The sequence below is a fragment of the Polyodon spathula genome, unplaced genomic scaffold (genome assembly GCF_017654505.1).
Source record: "Polyodon spathula isolate WHYD16114869_AA unplaced genomic scaffold, ASM1765450v1 scaffolds_696, whole genome shotgun sequence".
Classification (NCBI taxonomy): domain Eukaryota; kingdom Metazoa; phylum Chordata; class Actinopteri; order Acipenseriformes; family Polyodontidae; genus Polyodon; species Polyodon spathula.
In genome coordinates, this window is record NW_024472185.1 from 198741 (window position 1) to 217457 (window position 18717).

Consider the following 18717-nt stretch of genomic DNA (forward strand, 5'->3'; position numbering starts at 1 on the left):
AGGACAATAACAGTCTTTATATAGCACCTTTCATAATGGACCACCATCACAAAGCGCTTTACAAGATACAAGACTAGGGGGTGTGAACAATGCATCTGCTGCAGAGTCACTTACAACAATGTCTCACCTGAAAGGCAAGGAGGAGAAGTTAAGTGACTTGCTCAGAGTCACACAGTGAGTCAGTGGCTGAGCTGGGAACCAGGGACCTCCTGATTACAAGCCTGTTTCTTTAACCACTGGACCACACAGCCCCCTAATAATTGCACTTAATGGGTTAAATATTGTACTATGGACTGGGACCCATATCGTGCGCACAAAACCAAGTAATTTAACACAAATATCAAAATATACATAAATTATTTGTATAATAACAATATTTAACCTTAACAATATTTAAAATCAATTCAAAGAATATGTATCCTACAAACATTTTCACACTCAACCATAATAATATGCTTCATATGTGCAAAGTGTCAGGATTATAGAAAAAAAAGTAGGAAATAAAATATAGTATTAAAACAACTATAAGCAGCTGACAGTAATGCAAGGGAGCAGGCACTAGGCTCATCTGAACTAACTTTAGAAACCAAGTGCATCATTTTAAGAGAAACCAATCGAATGGATATTGTGATACACTCTGTAGCAGGATACACATGTTCTGTGAACATGCCGGTACAAACTTTACTGAACAGGGTTTGTATCTGTTGAGAACCTCGGCTTCGTAACCCTTATCATGACAGTGATAAACACTTAGGACAAGGCTTCCGTTCTCTCTGTCGTTTTTCTGTGGAGAGCTAGTCCTGCTGAGCATCTTTCTCTTCAAGTTTCTGCTTGTAACCTCTCTTGAAAAAGCCACACTAATGACACACACAAAAGAAAAAGGAAATAATATTAAAACCCTGGGATCAAGATACAAACCCAGCTTCTCTGTGTAACATCATAATGCTGTCAGCGTCCGATTTAGAATCACGCTCATAAATATACTAACATTACAAATAACTTAAATACGGAAACCAGGAGAAAAGTTTGCACTGTTTTCGCTGTGAAAGGAATAGCTAGTAAAACATCAAAACAGTAAATTAACTGTAACTTCATGTAAGAATGTTGTTGCATTCTAATTTTGAATAGTGATGCTCAAAAATCATTGGACCGAATGATTTTTATTCGGATGTGGGCAGAATTTTCACATTTCAATTTAAGAGAAATTACAATATGTAGCCAGCAGGTGGCACTATGTGTTATGTCAATATCCAGCTGAAAATAATTAACCTTTTGTAGCAAATGGGTATGTTTGAGTACATCAATCTATAAAGTTCTTTAACATCACATTCTGACCTGGCCAGTGGTACCTTTACCTTGCTTATAAAATGCATTTACCAAATACTGTTGTGACATTTTCACTGTGCTTATTGTTGAAATAATGATGCAAAAATGTGATTCAATTTTTACTTGCACAACTTCATTATTAATTTGTTACCAGGTGATTATATCGCTGCAAGGTGACGTTACAGTCTGTCTAGAGAATCTCTGACTCACAATGCCTACAGTAACATTGAAGAATATAAATCACTTCTTACTTTACACAGGATTAAAACCAAAATTCCCAGAATCACAAATCCTCCAACGGAGCTCCCAATAATCAAGGCCATGGGTTGATGCACCGTCATCTTCTCAATAGTGACAGACACCTACATATAAATACGTGACAATCAAAGAGAGAGAGAGAGAGAGAGAGAGATCGGCTGGACAGCAAAGAAGGAGCTTTCTGTATTAGGTAAATTACATTACAACAAGCAGGAAGCTGTATTAGAAGCTACAGAGCGGAATGTTAATATTGTACCTCTTTGCTGTGTTGATCAGTTTCTTCTGAGACATACCAATCTTTATCAAAACCAAGAACAGCTGTAGCCTTTATCTTATCCACAGTTATCTATAAAATAAGAGAAGATGGCTGATCGAACATGGAAGGGCATGAAAATAAAAGCAACACTAATCCAAATCAAAGACAAAGCACAAATAAAATGCACATTCCACATGTTTATTGACAAACACATGCAATGAGACCCAGAGGGTATGGTCCAATCACGAATGACCATCATTTTTAATTGGTTTGACAACCAAGTTCATTACAACACACCAAAGCACACTTCACGTTACAGAAGAGGATCTAGTTGTCTTTAATATATTGTTTAAATCATTAAACTAGACCCCACCCCCACCCCCAGAATAGCGAACGCTAACGCCCTACAATATAAGATCCCATTCCTTTTCACTAACAAATCGGAACTCATCTAGGAATACAGCAGGCATGCTGCTTCTGCACTGGAAAAATACTGCATGACTATCCCACTGTCTCACCTTTTCAACGTCAATAAGGAGTTCAGCCCCAACAACAATGTCCTCCTCTTCGTCTCTAACAGTGCAATCAATAGCATGCACGCCTGCTGGCTGAAAACAAAGCGACATTAAAAACAGTGGGCTTTCTTTTCATAATCACTGTCAATATACTGAAGGTACTGTTCCTCCCAGCTAGAGATGGACCAGTGACACCGCTTCGATTTTAGAAAGTTTGAAAGCTGAAGGCCCTTGGCCCCTACACGGCTCTTACTGAGCTCTAAGAGAGCTCTTCTGGGTTAAAGTTTCTCATTTAAGGCTGGGCTTGAACCTTCTGAAAAGAGGTGCAACAGCAGTGATGTTAAAACATGCTCATGCTTAATGAGCTTCATGCTGTATAAGTCTTCTGCTTCACAGAATAGCGAATAATGACTTCCTAATGTAATATAAAAGTTAGCTTACCGAGACTGGAGGTGAGGTACAATGTGTGCTTTTCTGAAAAATATGAAAAAAGATATCAATTAAAGAACAACCCATTCTATGCATACAAAAATGAGTAACCAAAAAAAAATATGTATATATGATTTGGTTACCTTTGTGAAACTGAACTTCGTGACGGTTAATTTTCCACCTCCTGGTCTTTTCAAAGGAATTGATATGTTTACTTTAACTTCAGCGCCAAAATGGTTTTCTCCATTGATCTGCAAAAAATACAACAATCTTAGTTATTCATCCACAATATTACATTTTAGATATGAGGTTCAATAACAGTGGCTATTATCCAATTATATATTATTTTATTATACTGGCAAATGCACAGCATATTGTCCTAGTGTGGTATACTAAGTTGTCAATATTATAGTAGCTTTATATAGGAACTACTAAATGTTTGCTTATGCAATGCCTTATTTGACTGCAGATAAGGTGCATTGTATCCCTGATTACAACACTGTACCTACATTCATGAAGTAAATGCATTGATCTTAAACAGCAGCTGTGATGCAGCTACAGTGCAGCTATCTTGCAGCCACACTGCAGTGCTAGTTTTACATGCCTTAAATAAGTATTTCAGGGGGTATATACCACTTTTCATATCTTCAGTTATATTCATAAACAAGGGGCTGGCCTCCCTGAAAAAACAAACCAAAAAAGCAAACAATTAATATATGTAAAATACACACAGCATTCTATCTGCTTCTATGAAGACACTGACTTTTCACCCTGTCAATTGAAATATTAACACCCCATGATTCACACAATATACAGAACTCAGGTGTTGCTTTTAGTATTCTAACAAAAAGAAACAAGGACCAGGGGTCACAAATGAAGATTAGATAAAGGGGCATTCAGAACAGAAAATAGGAGGCACTTTTTTACACAGAGAATTGTGAGGGTCTGGAACCAACTCCCCAGTAATGTTGTTGAAGCTGACACCCTGGGATCCTTCAAGAAGCTGCTTGATGAGATTCTGGGATCAATAAGCTACTAACAACCAAACGAGCCAAATGGCCTCCTCTCGTTTGTAAACTTTCTTATGTTCTAATGCCATTTCACTGAAACTGTCCAAACCGTGCTTGTTCTTTGATAAAATGATGTTGAGACTAAAGATTCAGTAAAACCATTTCATTTGAATGAATCGTTGCTACCACCTCTAAGAGGTATTAGTGATGTCACTGGTTTTTGACCAGTGGTTCCCTGTCTCAAGATGGAGGTCACTATTGATCTGATAAGCTGGACACTGGGGTTTACCATAGGACTGGGGCAATGTCCATGATTCCATCCACAGACTTCAACCTCAGCTTAGCTAGTCCAAACATACTTACCCTGTGAGACTCATTTTCAGGGAATGTTTCACAGAAATCCTGTGGTGTTCTTGCACAAGAAGTTTCAGGCCATCATTTTTACTAATGGAAAGAGGACGCGATATCACTTTGAAAGAGATTGGTTACTACTAACAACCAAACGAGCAAGATGGGCCGAATGGCCTCCACTGGTTTGTAAACTTTATTATGTTCTTACTGTCCCCATGCTTTTAAGATATAATCACTTTGTATTACTATAGCTAACAATGTCTTTACAATACATTTTTTAAATTAAATACACATTTTTTGAATGAACAGATATACAGTAGGACACTTACCAGCTAACACTGATATTGATCAGTGCTACATTCGTCTCAGATTTCATAGAATCTAACTGCCAAGAGATGGTGAAGTTTGTCTGTATAACACACAAACATTACCAATGTATAACAATGTGAGGCGAAATCAAAGACAATAGTAATACATTAGCCCTTCTGTAAGTTTTGTAATATTGTGAGTTTTAACACATTTAGGTTATTTTTAATTCTGCCGTTACACGATAGTGTCTCTTTCAGTGACTAAACAATATTGACCTTTATGTTACCAGGACTGGCTCCCTAAAAGATGAATGCCTGGTTTAGACTCCTTTTTGATTAATATAGAACTATACAGGAATAAAAGGAGACTTAGGCCCAACACTGTTAACGTCACTAGACTAGCTTTGTGAAGTTATTCATGTTCTTTAAGTATGCAGTGACTTACATGTGACTGTTTTCTGAAAACCGGGAATCCTATTTTGCAATGTAATCTCGTTAACGAAGGTGCTAATGAGTCAGGATCTTCACAGGAAGTACCTGTATTTTCCTGTAAAACAATACATAACAGTCAAGTAGCGATGCACGTTCTATTCAGTAATACTAGCACTTCAAAAAACACGTTTGAACATGAAGACGCTGTCAAAGTCGGTCGTGTCATAATCCCAACTGTTTGTGGGCGGGCTTTCCATACCTTACCTGAAACAAAGCGATCTTCTTGTAATGCAGAATGCTGGGATATATCAGTTCCATAGCTGTCATATAGGAGTCTTCCCCTGAGTTCAGCAAATTAAAAGCTATAACCATCTCCTCATTGCCACCGACAATCAGTGTGAGATCACTATTAAGAGGAGAAAGATTTTTATATCAAAAAGGAAAAATAAAAACGGCCTTTTAAAGGGTTATAGAGTGCGTCAAAAAGGCGTAAGCCAATTCTTTAAAATTAACTTTCCAACCTCATATCAGCTTTATTAACATTATTACTGTCCTGTGTTCAGATTTTTTTTTTTTTTATTAACGTTCATTCAGGATTTACAAAAATACACCAACACAATGTGATCTTAGTACTGTAGTGGGAAATGTACTGTCATTGATAAACACAGTAACAGAGATCTGGTAATACTAATTGAATCCACCAGGGGGCACTGTTGGATTGTGGCACTGAAGAGCTAATACAACAGACGCTATTCTTCCAAGGCAACAATTAAATCATTTAATGAGAGGAAAGGCATGCTAGTACCCACACCACCATCCTGCCAGCTAGGGATCTGCAAAGGGAAATTATATTTAAAAAGTAAAACCCAAAAGAAAACCAAGGGGATTACGAAGTACAAGCATTATTTAAACTGTTAGTTAAACAAAGGAAGTATGAATCAAGGCACGCTTACTTTGTCATGTTTGTTGATAAGGACAAATTAGGAATGCATTTCACATCCTTTGCACAGCTTTTTTCAAAATGAAGCTAAAAAGAAAAAAAAAATACAAATATTTGCATCTACATTAACATACATGTGCAATATAAATGCTTCCGGTGTGCATATGTTCATAAAGCAGGCTTTCCTGCTGAAGCCATGTGGAATAAATACAACCCGTGCTAAACAGCAATGCAATATATTGTGGCTAGAAAGACATTTGTTTCTGAAAAACTAGCACCCTGATGATTATCGATCAAAATTGAAAAAAAGATACTTTATACTGCAGATTTTAAACTGTGAATTCATCTCAACACTGGAGACAGATCTGCAGTGCAACACAGTACCTGTGTGGTCTTTTCATTGTCACTGAAAGCATTGAGAATTCCATGCGAGGGCTCAGCAGAGCTGTTCTGGAGAGCGAAATTAACCTTGACCGCTACAGGCGAAAAGCAGTCATCGTGGCAGCCCTGTTATGAGACAAACATACTATTCCTTCAAGACAAGAGCAGTAAGAGCTGTTTCAGTGAAATACACATTTGAATTCTATCACTTTGTTTAAGGTGTAACACACAATCTTAGAGTGTTTAGCTTTCTGGTGCTCCACTAAAGTTATTCGAATTCTCCAAATCTGTCTTTCCCTGAACTTGCTAAAGCCTTCCCTTAACTGTGAAAAACAGATATGCTACTGTATTGTCCATTGTTAGCTGGATGTTACTCACCAAGAACTGCACTTTGAGTGGGTGTACACACTCTGCCTTCTCTGTAATGTTAAAAGTTGTGGTGGGTGACTCTCTGTCAGCCAGCTTCATCCGTTTACTCTCTTTCTCAGTGTCCACGTACACATTGTATTCAATAGCCAGTCCAGTTGATCCTGAAACAACAGCTGCATCAGGAACCCTGTGCCTTCAGCTCTGCCTAGTACATCGCTGTTAGATGGTGTGAGGGAGTATGCACTGCATATCACATATCCAAAGAGGGGGAAACACCAGACAACTGAGAAGTTTGTTTGATTAGCTGGTTCTTAATGACTTATAGGTGTTTCTCATGTCGGACTGCGATGCGTGTTGGTGTCATGTTTCTAACTACGTACGACAATACTGAGATGTAATTCAACCCTCACAAGAGGGTTTAATAGAAAGATTTGTTAAAGGAATATGTGACTTGGTTAGGGGATCCATGTCCTAACCAGCAGACTCCCATAACAGACTGGACAGAGAGAAGAAAGGTTGCAAATAATTAACTGCATTAAATACATAATTAGCTTTCTTCATAATAACACTGATTCAAAGCCATTTCAGATGGATATGTGTCACGTTGCTATCTAGCTCGACTATATCTTATAACACTTCTTTAGGGTTTTCTCTTAAGCTGTAGAAGCCCCTCGGGTGCACACTTACCAAAGGTTTTCCAGTTTAATTTGGTTTGAAAGCATATATTTAACAGGACTGTGTTTGCTGGGTCGCTTGGTTTGTTCAGGCTACTTTGATAAGACAAGGGAATCCTTTCAGGATCAAATTTCACAACAGGAGTGATATCAATGACACCCAAAGATCTACAAGGAAAACCATCAAGATTTGATTTGAGTTAATAAACGACTGACTGGATTTGTCAAAGTCTAAGTTGCAAATAATCATCGTCAACAGTGGCATGCAAAAACATTCCAAAATGTAGGATTTTACTTAAAATTTACCATTTATGTAAAAATGCAACGCTTTCCCCCTCCCCAAGTTAAAAACAGCCATTTCAATACATGGAACTCTATAATATGTATATATTTGTGTAGATTCAAATACATGTGTATATATTTATATAATATGTATCTCTAACTTATTAATTAATCACTGAGTTCTGTACTGTAACCTATATGTTACATGTGTGCATTTACTGAACATTGTACTGGAAAACAGAATAAAATAATTTAATAAAATAATCAGAAACAAATTCTTTTAACTGGCTCACTCCATTTAATTTTAAGCCCAGTTTTGTGACGATCAGAGCCAGTGTTCTGAGATGGGTTTGCTAGTACATGATCTTTGCGTACATTCTGGATTCCTGATGATACATACTGAAACACCGTGACCGTCCCGAGGCTCCCCACTGTGATATCAATCCTTCCATCATTATTGAGGTCTGTCATTCCATCAACCGACTGGCCAAAATACTTGAGTCCTACAGTGAAATCAACAGCCGCAATTCTCTAAATCAAACAGAGAGAAACATTACAGTTAATGTCGCTCGTTTGGTCAAGCAGACACACATTTCGGTTCGTGATTGAGTGTTTATGAGGTTACCTAGGGTCAGATGATCATGAGAAGAAACCAATATTCATCATGCTCTCAAGATTGCATTTACTAAAGTGATAGCTGAAACGTTTCACAGCTTGAATTTGATCAACCTATAATCTGGCGGGATAAACCACAGCTGTGTTTTTAGAGCATTTTACAGCACTCGGGAATCCACCTAGATAGCATCGACCACGTATCTTCAGTGGGAATCCTTGGAAAACCACAGATAGGGTTGATGCTATCCAGGTGCATTCCCTGGTGCTGTAAAATGCTCTAAAACAGCTGTTGCTTATTGCTGCGAGTGTATAGATTGTTCAAATCAACACTTTAATATTTCCAGTAAAGTCGTTTTTGTTCTATACAAGGGCTTCTCAAACTCGGTCCTGGGGACCCGCTGTGTCTGCTGGTTTTCATTCCAATTACTTAACTAGACCCTCAATTGAACCGATCATTTGCTTAATTAGACCTTTTTTTCTTGTTTTCAGCTTTTAAACAGTTGCAGATTTCAAATTAGCTATAATATTTTATAAGTAACTTGAACTACAACTGCCTAAGAGCTGAAAACAAGTAAAAAAGTCTAATTAATGATCAGTTCAATTAAGGGTCTAGTTCAGTAATTGAGAGCTTGGTTGGAATGAAAACCAGCAGACACAGGGGGTCCCCAGGACTGAGTTTGAGAAGCCCTGCTCCATACGTTCAGCTAACATCCCAGCAGAGCTTAGTCAGGGCATGTTGAAGGTAAATTGTATATATACCCTGTGCTATGATGCATATTTCCTTAATGCATTGTCCTTTGATATCCAGGTAGGTAAATAAGGAGAGATACTCACTATAAATGTATTTTAATAAACCACTACAGCCTCTGGACACCAGGTGGTGCTATTGCATGTGTTTAAAATACAGAGGATCTCCAGACTGAATGACTTTGTTAATATTAACAGTAATAAGGACTCAACCTGGGAGTGCTTCACACTAATGCCATCGCTGAAGCCATTATAAATGTAGACACTGCCAGAGGATCCAGGGGAGTCCACTTCAAGGGGTGCTCCTATTGCAATGTCATTGTATCCATTGCCATCAATGTCGCCTATGTTGCTGATGGCAATGCCGAACCTTGCGAAATCATAGCCCTCCATTCCCTGTAGCAGCACTGGCTCTTCAAACTACAAGCACAAACCACAGCATCACTGCGCCTGCCCAGACTTACAACACACATAAGAAAACAACATGGATAGATCTAAAATCAGGTTTACTGTAAAACCTTTCATTGTAATTACAAGCGTATTCATCTCAGTGATTTTATGTAGCGTTTTAAATAAACTTTGGTCTTATACATACTTTGTATTCCAGTATTGTCTTCATTTTGTATCACATTTTTTGGGAATGTGAAATTGCCTGAAATGATATTTTATTGCTATAATAGAAACACCTTTTCTGACGCCATGGATATATCATCAGTGTTCAGATAAAGAGAGTATGCATTTAAATGACATTGCAGCCCCTATTTACAAATTCACCTTGATGAAGCAGCAGCATGGAGCCTTACCAAATCTCTATGATTGTTAAGTTTGTACACATAAACCTTCCCTTCCTCTCCGCGTATATGAAAGAATGGAGCTCCGACCAGAAGGAAGTCGGTTATGCCATTCCGATCCACATCAAGAGCACACAACACTGAGCCAAAATAGGAACCAACCTGCAGTCGCACATGAAAAGAAAAAGTCAGTGTTACACGTCTCCAAATTCTTATTCGGGAAAAAGAACTAAAAAGCTACAACTATGCCTGAAAGTCTTACATCACCACATAGAATTAACTTTGCTTCATAAAGTCGAATGAAACCTGTTGAATAATGTTACGTTAACATATTGAATTCCATACCGCTTCGTAGCGTTGCAGATACTTCACAAAACAAATTGAAAAATGTCACCTGAAATACTGTACTGCTATTGTGGCTTCTGGAAAAAAATCTTTTTAGCAAAAGTTTTGCTTTTGTGCATGAGGAAAAGACAAAAGTTACAAGAAATAGATGTCTACAATTATTTATTTACTACCAAGCCCCCAGTCACAGGGACAGGATGCTCAGCTGCACAGCACGCTCACCTGGGTCCCGGATAGACTTTGCCTCATTTCATACGTGTCACCATCGAACACCAGCACCCTCCCTGTGAGGCTGTGGCGAGGGGCTCCGGACACAAACAGATTGCCACTTGTTCCCTTCACAGCAACTACACTGTAGCCTTGAGAAGAAAACAAATCCAAGAGATGCATTAAAAGTATGAACGAACCCTTATATTCATCTTGCTAACAAGGTGTAAGTTTTCAATGCAGAATAGAATAGCTTTTAGACCCCCATCTGATTGTAGGTATGAAGAATGGATAGGCCATATTGGGCTGCCTGGAGTAACATTAGGCAGTGCAAGATTTCGTGCTACTTGGGGTCTATGAAACCAGCCAAATAACACTGACTGTTCTAAATGCAGTCCAGCATTGAAGACAGTTTGAGCAACTGGAACTGATCTGTTGTCATTATGAAGAGTGGCAAATGAAATCCCTCATACTTGTGCAAAACGCTTGCAATCCTGCGAGACTTTACGAAGCGTATTATCATTTTCATTTTGAAAACATAGTTAAAAACCTCAGTTTATTTCATTTACTATAGCATTGTGTGCATGTAAAATCTTCTAAAGTTTCACCTAAGTATGAGTATTTGGCTGTTGTTGCTGATGACTCATTCAGAAACCTCACGCTGTCATCAGTTTGACTTTTTAAGATTAATCCGCCACTCCAGTCATAGGCTCCCACAGCGCCCAGCAGAACGGTTCCCTGCCAAGAACATCAAAAACCCTTCAATCAATGTAGTGAACAAGGGAGTGAGAGAACAGGGTCACGTGATGCCTACGAACTAATTGGGTTTAAAGTACAGCACAGAATACACTCTAACTTACATAATCTGTAAACTGAGCACTGAAGCCAGCTTGTGCCATCTCAAACAGGAAAGCAGTTCCCTTTTGTGTCCCTTAAAGAGAGGGGTGCACATAATTAGATAATAACCAAACATTGGTTCCCATATTACATACATTTATAGCGTGCCCCATTGCCTTGCATGTATTGGCGTGAGATATAAATGTGTAATTAGGTCAACATATAAGACACATTTGTATAGTATCTAAGCATGCACACATGTTGACATATATTATGATAGTATATTACACAAGTGGGTAAATTGTAATAGGACATTAACCCTTTAAGGTACAAGGGACATGTCAGTTACTGGAATTTGCTTCACTGAGCCTGCCATGCAATCTCTTGAGTCCTGAGCCTTCTTATCAATAGGGTTTGTAAAACAAAGCGGCAGCCACAAACCATTTTCGTGCCTACATTAAATTAAAATGACGGCAGCACCAGAGCCATTCAAAAGTACAGCAAAACCACTGCCAAAACTTTTAGCGTCCTAGCTCCTTAGAGAACTTAGTCTTCTGCACAGTACGACTACTCTAACACATCTATGACGGTGCCAAACACCTTGTTTCAGCCAGGTCTTTCATAGCTTCACTTAACCCAGAATGCTCCTCCAGGCAGTGTGGTCTTGTCCAGTTATGATTCATGGTTTAAATAGCCACTCTTACCTTCTATCCCTGTGATGCTTTTTTCCAGCATTGCCAGCAGACCATCCAAAGCAGCATAGTTATCCACTTTATATACGTGTTTGTCAAATGGTTCAGAAGCAATCTTTTGCAGCAACAATTTGGATTTTGGCCCTTCAAATTCCTTCCCGACCTTTTAATTGAGAAACACAATCCAGTTGATGTAAACTACAGAAGGATTAAGCACACTTTTCGGTTAAAATATTGTTTTACATGTTGAATGCATTCATTCATTAAAAATGTTTTTAAGATCTCAAAGGACCTACCCCTATAGCAAAGCGAGTCACGTTTGTCATTTTAGGTGAATTCATGACGTCTTCTATCTTCAGCGGATCCCTAAATATGTCTCCATCAGTGATTACAATAATAACCTTCCTTGCATTCTTTTGTGATCCCTGTTCCTCAATGAAAATGTTATCACTGTCAAAAAAAAAAAAACCAGGACATGTAATATTGAGATATATTTCCTATTGACCATGCCTCACATTAAGAAGGCAAGGTGAATAGGTTATCAATTCGTTCTCTGAAAAAGGCTCCAGGATCAATCTAAAGACAAGCTGTATCCAAACTTTATCTAAACAGGTGATCTGAATCGCTCTACTTACAGCACATGCTGGATAGCTGATGCAGTTTTTGTGATCTTTCCAAGTTGCTTTATATCCTGAATTTTCTTTAGTACAGACTTGGTGTCATTGTTTTCATTCAGGGTAAGTTCAGTTTGTATCTCTTCTCCATATTGTACAATGGCAAATCCACACTTTAGTAAAAAAAAAACATTTTAGCAATTTCCATTTTAATATATAACATTAAATATCATGTATAATAATAATATCAATAATGAACAATTAAGAAGTTGTAGTGGTTTGATTACAATTTTGTCATATAACATTTTTCAAAATACATGGTAAGAGAATTATATTTTCTATAAACTCATGCACTGTGTGTATTGAAGATTTGTGTGCAGTTCGGGCGATGTGAAGCTTGCTGTCTAAACTTTGCAAAATGATGTCTATTATAATAAGAGACAACATGCATGACAATGAACATATCATACATCACAAAGACGGATCTTGAACTATTATTGAACATAAAGTAATGAATTGTGCTGTATGTTCCAAGCATGAGATAAGATTACTGTCACTTTGACAACCCGGACTGGTTTATAATAAATAACCTTTAAGATAGAACTGGTTCCAGTACTTACACTAAAACAATCTTCCCATATATTTTTCGTCATATTTGAGATAAAGTCCTTTGCCCTCTGAAAATCGTTTACATCGATACTCCCAGATCCATCCAGAACAAAAGCAATTTCTGTCCCAGCATCTTAAAAATAGAAAACCCTCAATGAGAAAACTGAAGCTCCTGAAGCATGCATGAGATGCTTAATCCACTGACCGATGTCCACATAACTTTAAAACCCATTTTGATAAATTTAAATGCTATTCACGAAACCTTTTTCAACGTTTTTAGAGACGCTACATTTTTCAAAGCACCGTTCATCCCTGTCTTTAAAAAAGCACTCCTGAAAACAGTTTTGTTTTGTTTTTTCCAAGAGCGACCATTATCATGGGGCCATTTTACCAAACAACAAACAATGAAAGGTGTATAACAACCAGCCTCATTTTCAAGTACTTACGATGCATTAGAAAAATATAATGTATACATTATTTTATATAAGGTTGCTTAGGCCGGAATACATAAAACACTATCCTATCTTCATATATGATTATTTTAAAGACCATTAAAAAAGGATATTGATACCATATATTTGTTTTAATGTATTGTAGAGTATTCAAATAAGCTTGTTTAGATTTGTATGCTTATCTTTTAGAATTGCTGGTTAACAACACACAGTGTTAAAGCTATTCAAACCAACTGGGAAAGCGTCATGAATGACAGCCAAGGCCTCCCTATCCAACTCACCTTCCTCTTCATCAGGATACAAATCTTCAGCATTGTTGTTATTGCTATTACTGTTTGTGCCCGTTGGACTGTTGAACCCTGCAACACAAATTAAATATATATTGATAAGTTTAACTTACTTATAGTTTTGCCTTGGACCCGGGATGCTTTTACTACTCATGCAGGGGTACTGATTCAATGGAACAGAGCGCTAACTCTTAACTTCTGAGTAAGTTTAAGTTACAAGACTGGGTCAGTGTCCTGTGCACCCCACAGTGCTAACCCTGGACTGCTGGCTAGTCTGTGACCGTGTGGGTTTGAAGCATGCTGATATATTAGATCTAGTTAAGGAACTGGGGGCACTGCTGGCACATATTGCTCAGTTGGTTATCGGTGATTAAATATGCCTCCATCACTTCAAATCATGTTTTTTGTACTTGCTCGTATTTGAAATCTTTGGTATCCATTCAATGTGCTTACTACTCGCTCTTAATGGAATTTACTCTTACAAACAAATATCTAAGTTTAACTGCTCAGTCGTAATCACTCTCAAACGTAATTATTTACTGTCATTTCTATTTTCTCTCATTTGAACTTGCTCTTGTTTATTACAGATTTTACTGTATTCTAGAACTGCTATTACATGTCATGCTTTGTAATGTGATTGTTTGTAACAGCGTTAAGTCGCCCTGGATAAGGGCGTCTGCTAAGAAATAAAGAAAATGATAAATAATAATAATGAAACCCTTTAACTGACCTGCAGCTGACTCCACTTTGTAGATGTTGTTGTTGTTGTTGTTGTTGTTGTTGTTGTTGTTGTTGCCTTTGCTGTTAGTATAATTTCTCTTCATCCACTCTACAACTAAAACAAATATAAAACGGGTCAAATAAAACCCCTGGTAAATTTCTACACTGCCATTTACGGGTTCATTGCTTCTGCCGTTCTTCTACTATGCTGTGCATTTACTGCAAGAACGGTTTTTATACTGCTTTTACCATATCTGTGATTTGTCAACCTTGTATGCGCTTTACCACACTGTGCTCTGCTTTTATATTGGCGCACACCGCAGTAGAACTTTAAGGGACCTGCTTCAATCAAACTCATTGGGCATCCTAAACACTGCAGATAATTTGACTGATTCATTGATTTATATATATATATATATATATATATATATATATATATATATATATATATATATATATATATATATATGTGTGTGTGTGTGTGTGTGTGTGTGTGTATTAATTGTGGTAACGTCATGTAATACTCATCAGTACCCAGTGGCGCAGGAGCAAATGTTTGAGGTTTTTGAAAGTTAGTGGACTGGAAAGAAGAGCAGACTCCATTCAAATCCTCGTTGATCCCTTTATGTGTTCTGTACTGCTGACAGATCTGCGGAGGGAGACAATACACAGGGGTTCAGATTGCAGTGGTGGGTCAGCCTGTAACCTCACCTCTGGAAACACGTCAGTTCAGTCTGTGCTGTGCTCTCTTTCTTTAGTGCTCCTTGGCCTCACTCAGTGACTCATTTCAATGTTATACACTGTTAGCAGGTATTGATAAGGAAGATTCCAAATCATCCCAAGCACCACCCATGCAAATGAACTGAACCCTGCTTTGTCAGGTGTCAGGGTCATTTAGGAGGTTCCTGGATGTGCTGTGCCCTTCCTGGAACCATCTAGTGGCCCCAGTTTGGGACCCGCTGCTGTGTACAATATCAAAAATGACATTTACAAATGAGACAGGGGGTGCATGTGGCTATTGAACTTGTTATATACCAATTATTCACTGTACCATCAAGAGAGAGTGTGTGTGTGTATGTGTGTGTGTATGTATATATATATATATATATATATATATATATATATATATATATATATATATATATATATATATATATATATATAATTGCACTAAACCCCTACTTTGAAGCATGTGCAATGGCAAAGGCAATTTCTTAAATGATTAAATGATATATTAAGTGCTGCTTACAGAAGCCACCAACTACCTGCCCTGCCCTACATTTTAGCACCATCGCTATGAAGTAAAAGTGAGTTGAAAGCAAATACTTCATGTTTAGTTGTCTGCAATGTCTGTCACTAAGAGAAAGAAGAGGAAACTGTGGCTCAGCTGGTGGTTTCAGCTGTGCTTAACTAATGTGTGACAAGTGTCTGGGGGGAGGCTGTATCGCGCACAGTGTAAAATTAAACAAACCACGCAGAGAAGAGAGTGACATTCTTACCATGAACTTCAGTCCCCCCGAACTCTTAGCTGCTGAAAGGATCGGTCGAATGTAGCCCTTCTTGCTGTCTATTAAAAGAAAGGTGTACAAATGAACAGACGTGGGATATTTCATTAAAGATCTCAACAGTTACAGTGGCAGAGTTAATGGCTGCGAGTCACAGACATGCACTGGTGTGCTGAATCTTCATGTTCTGAAATAATCTTAAGAATGCTTACATACATGTAATGATTTCCAAAGTGATTATAAAGGATTATACATGTAGCGATACAGTGTCAGGCTGCATGAAGGTGTTATGCCAGTGTCCATTTCTAATAAAGTGTATTATTATTTCTAATAATAATAATAATAATAATAATAATAATAATAATAATAGTTTGAGTTAAAGTTTTTTGACTAGGAGCCCCCAGTACAACCGGCTTGGTTAGGGTTATTAAAATCATATTTGTTTTGTACCTCCCAGCTTCACGTTGTTACAGGCGTCTGATTTTAAATCACACCTGTACAGCTTTCCATACTGCTTTCTGTCATTGGAGTCCAATGGAGCGGTAACCAATATACTGTTGAGTAGTAGTTAATACAAGGTGAAAAAAATAAATAAATAAATTAATACACAGCAACTGTGAAAATAGGAAGCAGTTGTCTGGCTGCAAAAGAAATATGCATCTGTAACTGATTTGCATGGGTCACTGTGCACAAGTCAACGCTATAGTTTTTGTAAGTGTGTTTTCATTTGGTAATTATCATCGCTGAATAGTATTTCAACAAATCACAGTAAAGCAAGGCGCTATAGCTACCATTAACTAACATCTCTTAGCAATACATCGTTAGATATTTACAGAAACAAAATCTAGACTGGGCACAGAGATATAGAGGCCATGGAAATAATGTGTTAAAGGGTGCGTTCCTTCGTATTTTGTCGTTTACTTACCCATCACCATACTGAAGGACTGTTTGTCCAAACAGTGTGCGCTCATCTCTTCGGAGAGTGTGTAGGGGTTTGGTGTAAATGTTAAAACATTCCACAGCACCCAAAACGGCTAATAAAATAAGACAAAACGTATCAATAATTATTACATAGTTCTCCATCAATATAACGGACAGTTGTTTGAATGTTTACAGTTTGGTCTGACCCTATAGACAGAAAGTACTTTTTAAAAGTTCGATTAACTCCTAAACTATAACCGAGCTTTATCATTTTAACCTCCTGTCACTGCAAGGTAATGGGAATCATGTAGCCGTAAAGCGAAAACTACCTTTTAAGAAACTGGACAGTCAACAAGGGCTGTTTTCTGATTTTAAAAAAAGAAGCCAGCCGAGCTATGGAAGTGATAAAAACACCAATGAATTATAAGTTACAATGTCAAATTAAATGTTAAGACCAGTTAAACCAGCAAATGAAACAAATGTATCCCTGTCTTTTTAAGTCATATTAAATTGCGTGCTCAGTTCAAATAAGAAAAGTCTTTCATGACACATCTCAAATGGTAAAAACATTACAAAGTGTAGGGGAGCTTAGACTAGCATTGTGAATGCATGGCGAAGCACGGGCACATGTGCGAAATCACCGATAAGCGGTAAAGCACGGTAAGCACCATGGACAACTGAAAACCGTTAGCATAGTGATCTTTACAAGAGATATAGTGTGCAGCCACTTCCATTTAAAAAGTCTTTGTTTCTGAGATATAATAACCACAAGGTACTCAGCAGCTGCAGGCCCTTATATGGAGATAAAGTTCATCTGCAGACCCTTATGCTGCGGTGAAGTTCAGTACAATGTGCGCACATGAACGCAGTAACCCGTTACATGTTCCATCACCTTTTATTTCAAGAGGAAAATACAAACCTATAATAAAATTATAATAATCATTTTTAACATACAATACTTATAAAGGCAAAGCCTAAAGGTTTGTCTTCTTGACCTAAAAAGCGTGCTTCAAGTTATTTTGAGGTTTTCCTTTGAACTGTATTAAAAATAAATAAATAAATACATCAAGTAATTAAAAGTATAAAATGAAATAAATATTTATACAAACAGGTTTATAAAATTGATGCACAGTCTATGAAAAGGAATACAGTGTTGCGCCTGTCACATTTTTGCCTATACGTATTTCCAAATTGTGACACTTTTTATTTCTGGTACTAGAGAAAAAAAAAAAATCTAAACACAATAGCTATTAAATAACGCATACATAAAATATATATATATATATATGCTTACCTGTTATCCAAATACAAATATATCTAAGTGCCATATCAGGATGTTAATTAGTCGTTAAAACCGTCTGCAAAATGGGCTGGATGGTACTTGTGAATCAGATAAACCAGCGACAGGATGTGGTTCATCTTGTCACGCTAAGCTCAACGCCACTCAGACAGGAACCTCTTTACATTTACAGCAGCTGTAGTGTATTTATTTTACAGCATGGTACAGCTCGTAGAACTAGTCTTAAACAACCATTCATAAGCCACTGTGTAACCATGAACCTAGAAGCCAACGATAAGCAATTACTGTACTGTACAGTGAAAAGTGAAACATGTCTTTATATATCAAGTTCGTTGTGTATATTTCTACCTTGGGAGATATGGTTGTAGCCTGCTTGTTGAAGTGTGTTCCACAAGGTGAGTTGATTAAATAAATAAATAAATAAATAAATACGTGGAGAAACATCTCCAGCAAATGCGTCCCATGACCCCCCCCCCCCCCCCCCCCCCCCCCCCCGGACTCAGACCACTGCAATATTTGTTCTTGGCTTTATAACGCTTAGCAA

At 37.6% G+C, this 18717-nt stretch overlaps 1 protein-coding gene across 2 annotated transcripts; it reads right to left on the minus strand.

Moving 5' to 3' along the window:
* Positions 1-207: 207 nt before the first annotated feature.
* On the minus strand, positions 208-18280 carry LOC121308429 (integrin alpha-E-like). 2 transcript variants are annotated; one of them, XM_041240815.1, is made up of 32 exons: positions 18168-18279; positions 16878-16986; positions 16403-16506; positions 15947-16014; positions 14982-15096; positions 14458-14562; positions 13722-13799; positions 13000-13121; positions 12401-12552; positions 12062-12215; positions 11778-11928; positions 11097-11167; positions 10845-10974; positions 10252-10388; positions 9697-9846; positions 9107-9313; positions 7932-8062; positions 7263-7417; positions 6585-6736; positions 6210-6332; positions 5839-5912; positions 5150-5291; positions 4899-5000; positions 4475-4554; positions 4158-4238; positions 3389-3464; positions 2928-3035; positions 2797-2829; positions 2359-2448; positions 1841-1930; positions 1578-1688; positions 208-857 (listed from the first exon to the last, which is right to left on the minus strand). In XM_041240815.1, exons 1-32 carry the CDS (start codon positions 18199-18201, stop codon positions 795-797), a joined length of 3498 nt encoding a protein of 1165 aa, XP_041096749.1. In that variant the 5' UTR covers positions 18202-18279; the 3' UTR covers positions 208-794. The 2 variants fall into 2 exon arrangements, 1 of the variants encoding a protein (XP_041096749.1); XR_005948508.1 differs by lacking the exons at positions 208-857; positions 1578-1688; positions 1841-1930; positions 2359-2448 and having other exon boundaries at positions 3418-3464; positions 18168-18280.
* Positions 18281-18717: the final 437 nt, after the last annotated feature.